General features: G+C 35.3%; 1 protein-coding gene across 2 annotated transcripts; it reads left to right on the top strand.

Annotated features, from left to right (window-relative positions):
* Positions 1–218: 218 nt before the first annotated feature.
* Positions 219–11,804, top strand: LOC125658587 (uncharacterized). Of its 2 annotated transcripts, XM_048889872.2 has the most exons (12): positions 219–270; positions 1,591–1,788; positions 2,371–2,523; positions 2,796–2,938; positions 3,406–3,546; positions 4,520–4,668; positions 4,996–5,025; positions 6,560–6,637; positions 7,107–7,251; positions 7,485–7,594; positions 7,784–7,896; positions 9,386–11,804. In XM_048889872.2, the coding sequence occupies exons 2-12, from the start codon at positions 1,591–1,593 to the stop codon at positions 9,395–9,397; spliced, it is 1,272 nt and encodes a 423-aa protein (XP_048745829.1). In that variant the 5' UTR covers positions 219–270; the 3' UTR covers positions 9,398–11,804. The 2 variants fall into 2 exon arrangements, with proteins under 2 accessions (XP_048745829.1, XP_048745831.1); XM_048889874.2 differs by lacking the exon at positions 4,996–5,025.
* The last annotated feature ends 833 nt before the right edge of the window (positions 11,805–12,637 follow it).

Below are 12,637 nucleotides of genomic sequence, written 5' to 3'. Positions count from 1 at the left end.
ACTCGCTTATAAACCCAGCGGCCCTGGTTATCTAATTTATCTGTTTCAAAATTAATCTTGCCCATGTTCATCAAATTGAGAGTTTTCTAGAATTTGCATAGGAGTTTGTCTATTTGACCTTAAGAAAATATATTTGGGGAAAACTAGAGGGCATCGAAACCGACTATCTCGTGCACAGCTGAGAAGCATTTTTACTGCACGAGTTATCTCCCAGAAACGGAGATCTTTTGTGCGCTTGGGTTCAAAAGAACGTAACAACAGTCAACAAAGGTAAAATGTTGATAATTGAATGAAAAGACAAAAAATAAAAGTTGATTTAGCTGATTAACAATTCTATAAAAGTTTTAAAAGGAAATTTAAAAAAATGATCAAGCTAGATAGAGAAACCTTTTGGTCAAGAGACTCTGAATTAATAAACAAATAACGCATCCAAAGGTCTTTTCAATCTTGTTCGAGTTTCCTCGATTTTTTGCCCCATTTATATTTATGTAATTTGTTTGCATTGAGAATTGCGATGAAACTTTTTATGTAGATTTTCATTTTTTAAAAATCTTCTCCTAAACCTGCTAATTACAATAGCTCTACATTAAATGTATTTACTTCACATTGTTCTTGTAAAATGCTGTCCATTCTTTCTAAAGTTTCCTCCTTCCATTCAATATTCTGACATCTTCTACCCTATTCCTAGATATATCATTTGAAGGATTTCTCTTAAAGACCCATCTCATGACCGTACGGTCAGTGAAAATGTAGGCGGAGCCTAATCTAAACAGATGTTATTTACCTGGAGTGGCCAGGGTCTATACCAAGGTGTTAATTGCTATATCCCATGACACTCAAAGATTTAATACACAGAGACAGAACATGGTAGAAATCTACCTGTCCATGTTTTTTTTGTTTTTTTTATATAGTTTTGATATACACAGGACCTGTCTCAGGGACCTCTGCAGAGTTTCTGTGGTCATAGTGTTTGAATAATGGTTGTATTCCTAAGGGTAGCTGACACATTCTACACCCACCCCTCTTTCTCTCTCTCTGTCATTGACTCAATGAATAATTTCTGTTATAAATATAGAGGTATCATAAATTGATGACATAAATTATTTCAATAAGTTACAAGTTTTAGAAATTATTGTTTGATTTCTGATTGTGTAAATAATACAGGTATATAGAGGGGGAAAATTACAATTATATTGAAATTGCATTGTTCAGGGGCCTTTTTAAAAACAATTGAATTACAAGAAAATAGCAGTTGTGCACAGGTCATTGCTATCAAAACTCAGGTATACTGGGCTTCCTCAAGATCTAAAGAATGCCTGTAGATACTGGCTGTTATTGTTATCAAAACACCTCTCTGGGGTAGCCCCAGACCACAGTGTCTGCAGATGTCACTCCACCTGAGATCTATTGTTAAATGTTTGATTGGCAGGCAACTTACAATTTGGGGGTGTCAACTTAAAATTGGGTTTTTAATGATATAGACTGATGATACACATATAAGACAGGTGGGACATTTTCCCCATTTAAATATTCATTACAAGTGTAACCGGAGTTAAATTTAGTATTAAATATTTCATTGTATTTTAAAAGATGCCGAAAAAGAGTGGGAAAAAAGGAAAAGGCAAAGGAAAAAAGAAGGCCAAGAAAACAGTGGCTGGAGCAGAGGATATTGTGCACAGTCTGCTGAAATGTTATGAGAGGAATTGTGGACTGACCGAGTCCCAAATGAGTCCCAGAATCAAAAGTGCATTGAGAGATTGCAAGGAGAATGAGAAAGTGCTTTCTACTGTAGGTTTATCTGCAGGGTGTCATGAAACATTAATGACAAGGTGTCATTAAACATGAGAATTACAGTAACGAACATAGGACAATTATTTAATAGACAATATAACTTGCTAGCATTTTGAGTGATGGTAAAATTTGACAGTTGGATTTTTTCATATGATACACATATCAACACTTGACCGCGAGTTACATTCCTTTGTGGGGTCAGCCAAAGGTCAATTGGTGAAAGACCAAGTTTTCCTTCTTTAATACCCTACCAAATGTACGGTGTTACTATTGTGATCATAGCTATAATTATCAAGCTTTCATACAAGTTTATGGGTTGCCTCACCCTGGGGCATTAATTTATGTAGTTGACTGCAGTTGATGGAAAAATAACTAATGTCAAAGCTATAGATAAGAAAATTACAACGTAGGGAAATTCGATTTTTAGCCGTAAGATGGAGGACAAGGGATGTAACTTGCGTGACGTATTGATATGTGTATTGTACATACAATAAAAAAAATAGAATAATTCTAGCACAAAATTGAAATTTTTTTGCATTATCAAATTCAAATGATTACTCTATCCCCATTCAAATGCAGTTTATCTTGGAGCCTGTGCCTGTGGAGAAGGAGGGGGATCTGCCTGTGTTACTGGAGCCCCTAATAGCAGCTTTCAGACAGGAACGATATGTTCACATCCAGGATCTGTACGTGTGGAATTACCCGATGACATACGAAAACATGGCAACCGTGGTAGGTGACCAGCAGAAAATCTTTATTTCAATTAAAGATAATATATTGACTAAAATATAAAAATGTCCTATAAGTTTCTGAATTGGGAACCAATTTTATTGAATGCACACTCACAATATTTTCAAACCTTGAGATTGTCAGTATTTGAGCCATTCTTAGCAAAACTGACGCTTATCTTATCCAACAATGTTTTAAAACGTCACAGTGAAAAAATATTGCAGACATAACATGTACACATTAACAAGTGAGAGGGGTATTCCGATACATTGTAGGCTTTGCTGATGGAGAAGGCCTGCTACCCCCTGAAATATATGGAGTTCCTGGACTGCCTTTTGGAGGGATACTCCCTTCAGCGGTTCACGAGGTCCTTCAACTTCTGCTCCACTTTGACCTCTGTTACGTTGGACTACAATGAGTATGTTAATTCTGAAGACATTTTGTCTCATTTTGGTTACATCTAAACCCAGCTAGACTTGCTTGGAACTTTCAAGGGGACCTTAAATTTTTGCATTAGAGTATAATTATATGAATCATAATATTTTTGGATGTTTATTTCTATAAAACTTGATATTTCTTAACACAAAATCACAATGGTGTCGATATGATTAAATGGAAATTAATGCAGCATGAAAAACTTGTTAAATTTTTTTTCTAAAAACACTAGAACACATTATATACATATAGTTGATTCATTTACCAAATTAAATGTAAAAATTATATGATAATTTTGCATATACAACAACATCAACAAATATAATGTACCTCTGGGAAAGACAATAGTAAAATATTTCTTCACTTTTCTTTGAAACATGAAAACCCTGCAATTAGTGAAAGTCAAACAAAATAGACATTACTATGTATTAACTAACCCTAAATCTACAGGTTTGGAGATGAAGGAGCCCGATATTTTTGTAAAGGACTGGAGGGAAATATCACGCTACTGTCGATTAGCATGTGTTACTGTGATCTGGGTGTAGAAAGTGGTGATATCCTGGGCAAAATGCTGGTCAAAACAGCGGTCAGGTAAAGCCTCTCATACAAAACCACTGCCTGTACTACTCTATGATAATTCTGTTTTACGTTTATATAGTGAGACATGTTTAATCTGATAATTACTCTTGGAGATGAGTTTTACATTTATACAGTGAAACCTGTCTAATCTGATAATTACTCTTGGAGATGAGTTTTGTGTTGGATTAGACAGGATGTTAGAATTTGTAGTGTGAAGAAATTGAAAAAAGGTAATAGTTAATGAAAATAGGGTCTAAATTCATGGTGAAACATGATATACAGATGTCATATCAGACAGGTTTAACTGTATTAGAATCAAGATTACCGGTTACCAATTAATTACTGATTATACCCACTCATGGAATCTTGCATGTAATTATATGCCCCCCCCCCCTTTGAAAAATGAGGGGCAGATGGTTTTGCACCTGTTGGTCTGTTTGTAGGTCTGTAGACCAAGTCTTATCCACTCAATATCTTAAGAACGCTTTGTTTGACAGATATCAAACTTGGAACACTGGTACGATTTGTAAGGAGTAGATGAACTCTATTGATTTTGAGTTCACATAGTCAAAGGTCAAGAATCAAACTGGACATAATAATGTATTGTCTCCTCTATATTTTGAGAATTGTTTGCTTGATTGACACCAAACTTGGTACACTAGCTGGTACATCTGAAGAAATAGATGACCCCCTACTGATTTTGAGGTCACATAATTAAAGGTCAAGGGTAAATCCACTCTTGACAGAGGAAGATACTGTTCGCATAATATCTTGAATTGTTATTTAACACTATAATCAATTAAATGACACATGTGTATAACCCTTTTCAATTTTGCACATGTTTCTCAAGCATTTCTTCTATATCGATATTGATCAGAAGTTGTTGCTCATCCATATTACTAATCAATTGTTTGAATATTTGGAGAATAGAAAGGTCAATTTTGACAATGCACATGTATTTATAATCTGACGGCCTGTGTTGTAGGGAGTTGTACTTAGATGGCAATAACCTGGAGTGTAAAGGAGTGGTCAGTTTGATTGACCAGTGTGCTCAGCAGGCTCTCTACGAGTCCACAATGAGGGCAGAAGAAGCAGCCAGAAAACTCCAAGAGGAGGCGGAGAAAGCTGAACGAGGTATGTATGCAACAAGGACATTAACTGGTTAGAACATGTGTACACTAGTGTGATGACAAAATATGCATTTAGTGAATTTGTTCATATCAAAATTGTTATCGAGTTCTAAAATATGAATGGAACGGAGTGATAGTATTAGATTGTCTATAGCTATCATTATAGGAACTAGATGTGCTGACTCTATTTGTTTTTAAAAATTGATGATTGTGTTTTGTTTCAAAAGTATGGCTAATATACAGGAATTAATTCTAAAAGAATGTCTATTTTTATGTACAGTAAAGTTTATATATGATTTGACCTCTGTGTTTTGTTAATTGATAAACATAGAGAGTAAGTTAACCCCTCAACAAAGACGTGGTATGTATTCACATGTAATTAGATATTTCAGTGGCGGGTCCAGTGCTCCCCCCCCCCCCCCTCAACCCATCCACCCCTCCCCTGACAAATCACAAATATGATCCATTTAAAAAACCCAAATCTGTCCAAAATATTATTTTGTCATAACTCAGTAGTTTCAGGGGGCTGGCCCTGGACTCACTGGGAGCCTCAAGACAACCCCCAGACACCCAGCCAGTTACTGTGCCCCTTTGTCCAGAAGTTTCTGGATCCGCCACTGGATTTGATCAACTTTCCCTCCACTGTTTCTAAGAAATGTGCCTTATAGTTATATGTTAACAAAGTCTTTGATATACTTTGAATTTCTTTAATTTTGCTATCTTCAATTTCTCTTTGGTTGTTTTTAGTTTTTGGCAAAGTTGATATAGCTTAGTTATTCCTCATTGGCATAGGATTCTTATCATTGAAAATGAATAATATTAATCACAACTATTGAATAGATGCATGCTAATTCTAATGAAAGAGTCTCTCAGTCTGGTTTCTGTCTCTTTTTTTCTACCCCCCCCCCCCCACTTTTGTGTGTGTGTCTCTCTTTGTCTCTGTCTCTCTATCCTCTCTGTCTCTCTCTCTATCCTCTCTCTTTCTCTATCCTCTCTCTCTGACCCTCTCTTTCTCTATCGTCTCTCTCTGACTCTCTCTTTCTCTCTGACTCAATCTGTCTCTCTCTTCTCTCTCTCTCTTCTCTCTATCTCTTCTTTCTCTTATATTGACTCTCTGACTTAATCTCTGTTTCTCTCTCTGTCTGTACTGTCTCTCTCTCTCAACAACTGGGATATCTAGCTGGTTCTGCAATCATTTGTACTGACAGTTTCATCGTCGCTAGCCACGGTTACTGAGTCCGGTAGTACCTATCCTACCTCATTTGACATAGTTCAAACAGAGTCAATAGGCGTGGCTTGCGACAATGTGACAGTTTTTGCCCAGTGTTCTTATACCCCTTGTTTCAATTAATGGAAAGAAAATTTTTTACGCAAAATTTTTCTTTAAAAATAAATTTTACAAAACAACAAATAACACAGGATGAAAACTTCAGAGGCATGGATTTGACAAGAACAATCATTCAGTGAGACCTACGTGTAAATCTAGCAACATTGATTCGCAAACCCATTCATGTTGAACTGTATTTGTGCTATGTACTACTGAACGCAGGTGATACATAAGAAATGGCGGATCAACAGAATTTACAATATTTCTATTGCCATTAGCATTTTCCGTGGTGAAACTTGATATTTCTCACTTGTTGATTTGTTTTACTTTCTGTGATTAAATTGTACGTACCATCAGAATACAATGAAACTGCTTTTATAACAAATGTTTACTCAAAACGTCTACTAACATCAGCTTGTAAATGAAAAATAATGGTAAATTTAATCTGCATTAAAATCAATAGAAAGGACAGCTGACACCGATTCCTTGTATATAAATGAAGTGAAAATGATGTAAGACAATATTTCTATTTTCTGTATACATTAATCAATCTCTATTGTTTCTGTAGAGAGAGAACAGGGTTACAGATCTTCGGGATTATCTGGTGATGAAGATGGAGGTGGAAAGAAGAAAAAGAAAAAGAAAGGTACAAAAATTTTGGTGTATTAATTCAAATTATATTGTGAGATATATCTTCAAGTGGTGTCATCTGGACGTGCAGGATGTGGGCTGACACACAGACAGATGGTATGTGACAAACTTCTCGCTTTAAGGGTCTGTTTTCTTAGATTAAGACAATAATAAACAGTGTGACATTTAGCTTCAGAGACGATAAAGTCCGAACTTTTTGGGTTAGGGTACATTTGTACAATGATAAACAGTTTGACATTTAACTTCAGACATGATAAAGTCCAGACTTTTTGGTACCCTTTATGATAAAAATTTAGAGAAAAATCAGAATGCATATGGTGGGATATTTTTAGCAGTAATGTCATAGTCCAAGGTTGAGCTCACACATCCCTGTAGAATAATAGAATAAGCCTTCAAAGACAAAAAATCCTGAGAGAGAAAATGGTGGGATTTTACTTAAAATGATTAATTCTGACCAAACTTAGGCAAGAAAAAGAAGAAAAAGGAGCCACCTCCCCCTCCCGCTGTAGGGCCATGGATCCACAAGCTACATGTGGCAGATAATGGTATTGATGGTTTGGCATTCAAGAAAGAGTTAGCTCCCCTTCAGATGATGAGAATATTAAGAAAGTAAGGGAAAATTGGTGAAAATGTACCATATTGTTTGAGTTTGAAACTTTTTAAGATGTAAATATTTCTCTGACCAAGATTGCAAGTTAGATTTTAAATGTATTTTGCAATAGTGTGAAGCTATTATCCAGAATGAATTCCTATTAGACAGGGCATGCAACATTGAATATAAGTACAACATATGTATTACTTTCTGAAACATCTTCAAATGGCTGTATTGACTTTATTTAAAGCCTCATCATGTATTCCGATTGCTTTGAGGAGTTGGACCTTGAGAAAAACTTGATAGGTGATATGGCAGGGAAAGACATTTTAGAAGCATTAGAACACAGAAAAGAAACCGGTAATGCTTTACAAATTCTACGCAAATGTTTCACTTGTTGTATTGTTTTTAATTAAGGGTGTTGTGGATTATTGTAACTTTGTATTTACAATCTGTAGAAAAGCTGGGAGGCTGTAACGTGCAGTCACCAGCAAGATAAAGAAGGTCACATTTGGTTGATTATTGTATCTTTGTATTTACCCTGTTTAGAAAAGCTAGGTGGCTGTAAAGTGCGGGTCACCAGCAGGATAAAGAAGGACACTTTTGATGGCATCCTCAAACTAGGGTCTGGTCTCAAGAAAAAGAAAAAAGGAGGGAAAAAGGTAGGGAAAACATTACTGTGGAATCATTTTAATTCCTGGAGACCAATGTTCATGGGCAAGCAAAATTTTGCTGGTTCATGAGGATGTAATTTCGTGGGTAAGTGATACGATGTCACTAGGAGAGATAACTCTACTTGGTTTAAAAATGTTCAAGGACACGTAAATTCGTGAATTAATGACACATGTACACAATAAGTGTACACGTCATGTACAAAATACAAAACAGAATAAGTCATACATACATGTAGAGTATATGACTTGCGTATAGAATAATTGTACTGTCGTACACATAACAGATAAATTTTGTGCACAGTTAAGTGTATATTTATACAGAATAAATAACTCGTGTACACAGTGAGTATGAATTCATGTCATACACAAAATGAAAAACTTGTGTACACAATTAAGAAGTGTACATGTGTCGTACACAGAATAAATAATGTGTACACAAGATGTGCAATCGGAACTCCTCGAATGTCTCGCGCACTCAACATAGATCTCGGATGTAATACGATGGCATCCATGAGTGAATTTGATGCATTGTCAAATATGACGTCACAGCCTACTGCACTACGTTATGTACGTCATAACTAGCAATGCATCAAATTCACTCATGGATGCCATCGTATTACATCCGAGATCTATGTCGAGTGCACGAGACATTCGAGGAGTTCCGATTTCAAGAAGTGTCCATGTCATACACAGAACAAATGATGTGTACACAAGAAGTGTCCATGTCATACACAGAACAAATGTGTACACAAGAAGTGTCCATGTCATACACAGAACAAATGTGTACACAAGAAGTGTCCATGTCATGCACAGAATAAATAATGTTTTAACTCAGAGTGTTTACATTTGAGTTTTACTCCCGCACCTCAGATCTCCAGATTTTTTCCGCATTTAAAATATGGAAAAAATGCGGACGGGAGTATTGGGACTCTTTTTATCATATACAAAATTCTTGCGTGTTTTTTATGATACTTCACATTATGTAAATTTATAGTTTATTCCTGCTCATTAAAACCCTTAGATCAAGGTGTAATCCTGTTTTATTATCTTACCCTTGCTCTGTCTTTTGGATTGAAATTTTGTAGGTTGGAAAATACAATTGCATTCATATTACTTTAAAACTGTATTTGGGGGATCTCGAGTTTCATGGTCCAAAGAGTTTATAGATTAATAAAAAGTATTTGTGTATGCAGTTATACGACAAGGAAAGATGTACGATTGCATGTTGGTTTTTCGTAGTTACTACTAACAAAAATTATCCAAAAGGATTTTAATTTAGTATATAAAATGGTTCTTAAAGAAGGAAGTAAAATTTTGTCGAATCTGTTTGTACGTCGATGGTGTGTCACAATCCTGATCGATGGAAGGAATTACTCGGAATGATGGAAGGAATTACTCAGAACGTACATGTTGCTTTACATTGAATTGATTAGTTGTTGCATACATGCATCTATATAATGCGAGTTTTCAATTACAGAAAAAGAAATAAAGGAGCGGATCTACCTCATTAGACATCAGACGTTGTGACAGATGACCTCAGTGGCGTTTAGTTACCAGTCAGTCATGATAACCGACCAGCCTTAAGATAGTCCTACAGCACAGACATAATGATGTAGCCTTAACTAGCTTGTCTTAAACTCACTACACATTGAAAATCATTGGAAAAAACATTATCATACATCTGATATTCATTTTTTCATTATAGCTGTGGTGAATCAAGGGGGCATAGTTACACCCCTTTGGTTTACGGTACACCCCCTTCGGTTTGATTTTGTTTTACCAAAATGGTTGTTCTTGTCATCTTCGGGATGCAACCCCCACCCCCCTTCTGTGGCAGAAAACAGAATGATCTTATCTTGCACATGATCCTATGAATTTTTTCCGTGTCTGTTTCTTTTTATATACTATACATGTATGTCCTATCAATGAATGTTGTCTGCATCATGTAAGATACCATGTCTAATGTAGCTTTGACAGATTTTGATTCGCACAGCTAATTATGAACTTTAAAAAGAAATCTAGTCCGGTTATTGCTACATGTATTTCTTCTTGACGTATGTGTAACCATGCGGGATATAAAATTGGCATTCCCGTGTGCATTTAAAACAACATATAGTCCCAGCAATATGTGGACATATGTAATGGAGATCTTAATCTATAATGACGCAGTTCTGTAGATTTAGTAAGATGATATCACCAGATTGATAAACTCTAAATCCCTGGATGGAATCATTGACACAATAATACAGTGAAAACTGTCTAATCCGACACCTGTGTAATCTGTTTCACTGGACATTCCGACTCTTATTTTTAATTTCATTGTTTTACATTGTTTATTCCGGCACATTGTGTATTCCGACAAAAAGCAGGCCTTCCAGAGATTTCGTATTAGACAGGTTTCACTGTATATCCCCCTCTATATTCAGTGTACATATAGCTTTAATAGTACAAGGATTCATTCTTTGTAACAATAATATTGGTGTACTTTGATTATGTCAATGAATTAAATATCATCATAAGTATCTAAGTACACCATCACGGGATTGAAATTTTTGTAATGCTGTAAGTTTCAATGGTCGAGTGATCATACAATTTCAGTCTTTGCTCCTTTCATGATAAAAGCCTCGAACTTCAGTCCTTACATTTTCCTTAACATTTACATGTTGCACTGTTTAAATGGTGCTTTTTCGCTTTTGGTCCATTATTGTATATTAGATGTGGTTTGTTGTAAGATTTAAAGCTGAGCAGTATTTTAAGCATGTTTTTATACGCTCGTCTTTAGACGGGACGTATTATGGTACAGCGATGTCTGTACGTCCGTCCGTCTGTTCAGAGTTTTCTTTTTATAATTTCATTTCCCTTTCACATATCATGCTGAAACTTGCTGTGTAGCTTCTTTGTGGGTCACTCTAGACCATACTGCAATTTTGATCCATTTCGACCTTTTTTCCAGGAGTTTTGCCCCTTTATTTGGAAATAATTATTATATGGATGTTACATAATTTGTCCACCCTACTCCTCCCACAGTTTTCAAGTGAGAGCCTTCTTATTTTGTGGAGTGTTTTTATGGGTATTGAAGATGTGCATGTGGGATGGATTTTGATTTTCTACAATTTTTGAGAAAATTACAGGTTGTTGAACTTAGTCTATTTGGGAATTAATATTCTATGGAGGGTACATAATTTGTCCGCCCAACTCCTCCCACAGTTTTCAAGTGAGGACCATCTTATTTTGTGGAGTGTTTGTATGGGTATTGAAGATGTGTATCTGAGGAAGGATTTTGATTTTCTTCCATTTTTGAAAAAATTACAGGTTGTTGAACTTGGTCCATTTTGAGGAAATCTAGATTTTTAAGTTAAGACCCTTTGTTCCATTGAAAGTTTGTCACAGCCTCATGATGGCTGATAATACCTGAAGTAAAGTTATACAAATTATAGCACAAGAAAAACACCCTATGTAAGCATTTCACGGGCGTATTATGTATCGTTTGCGGTACTCTTGTTCATTGTTAGTTATAATCATTGCTCATTGAGCGAATTGTTGACATATGTACATATGTTTTTCATTGTTAGTTATAATCATTGCTCACTGAGTGAATTGTTGACATATGTACATTGATTTGATTAAGAAATTCATTGCAATATACATGTAAGTGTGTTATTTCTGTAATGGTACAGTATATATTCTCGAGTACTTCTCATTGTCACTGTTTGAACGTGTTGATCGACTGAGTTATTTTTGCAGAGTAAGTGAGATTATGATGAGTGTGGTGAAGAGTTATTGTAACTATTGGTTTTTTTTTAATGTTGCTTGTTCCAACTCTGTGATATTTTCTTATTCTGAAGTTACATCTGTATTTCAAATATTGATGATAGTAAAATATATTTATTCCATTATTAGTGCGTTTTTATATATTATTAACGATATTGCTGAAGACATATGTCTTATGGCATACATAAGAGTACATACATACTAATAGGTTACTCCAGTAATTGCCAATTTGATAGTGGTATGTAATTCTATGCTTAGTTAACAACATCGATACACACAATTAACATGTTATACAATGTACATATAGAATGATATTGGGTGGTCACGCCAGTGAAACACATACTGTTAACATGTTATATAGAATGATATTCGGTGGTCACGCCAGTGAGACACATACTATTAACATGTTATACATATAGAATGATATTGGATGGTCACGCCAGTGAAACACATACTGTTAACATGTTATATAGAATGATATTCGGTGGTCACGCCAGTGAGACACATACTATTTTAAAACATGTTACACATATAGAATGATATTGGATGGTCACGCCAGTGAAACACATACTATCAACATGTTAAATAGAATGATATTCCGTGGTCACGCCAGTGAAACACATACTATCAACATGTTAAATAGAATGATATTCCGTGGTCATCTTAGTGAAACACATACTATCAACATGTTAAATAGAATGATATTCCGTGGTCACGCCAGTGAAACACATACTATCAACATGTTAAATAGAATGATATTCCGTGGTCACGCCAGTGAAACACATACTATCAACATGTTATACATAGAATGATATTCCGTGGTCATCTTAGTGAAACACATACTATCAACATGTTAAATAGAATGATATTCCGTGGTCACGCCAGTGAAACACATACTATCAACATGTTATACATAGAATGATATTCCGTGGTCATCTTAGTGAAACACATACTATTA

The sequence above is a fragment of the Ostrea edulis genome, chromosome 9, assembly GCF_947568905.1.
Source record: "Ostrea edulis chromosome 9, xbOstEdul1.1, whole genome shotgun sequence".
Lineage (NCBI taxonomy): Eukaryota > Metazoa > Mollusca > Bivalvia > Ostreida > Ostreidae > Ostrea > Ostrea edulis.
Note: the sequence above shows the minus strand (reverse complement) of the source record. Positions and strands in the feature narration are given on the sequence as shown.

Coding starts and splice junctions, on each gene's coding strand:
- LOC125658587 (XM_048889872.2), top strand. CDS start 1,591: ATGCCGAAAAAGAGTGGGAAAAAAGGAAAAGGCAAAGGAAAAAAGAAG. Junction 2,939..3,405: donor GTTACGTTGGACTACAATGA/GTATGTTAATTC, acceptor CTAAATCTACAG/GTTTGGAGATGAAGGAGCCC. Junction 3,547..4,519: donor CTGGTCAAAACAGCGGTCAG/GTAAAGCCTCTC, acceptor CCTGTGTTGTAG/GGAGTTGTACTTAGATGGCA.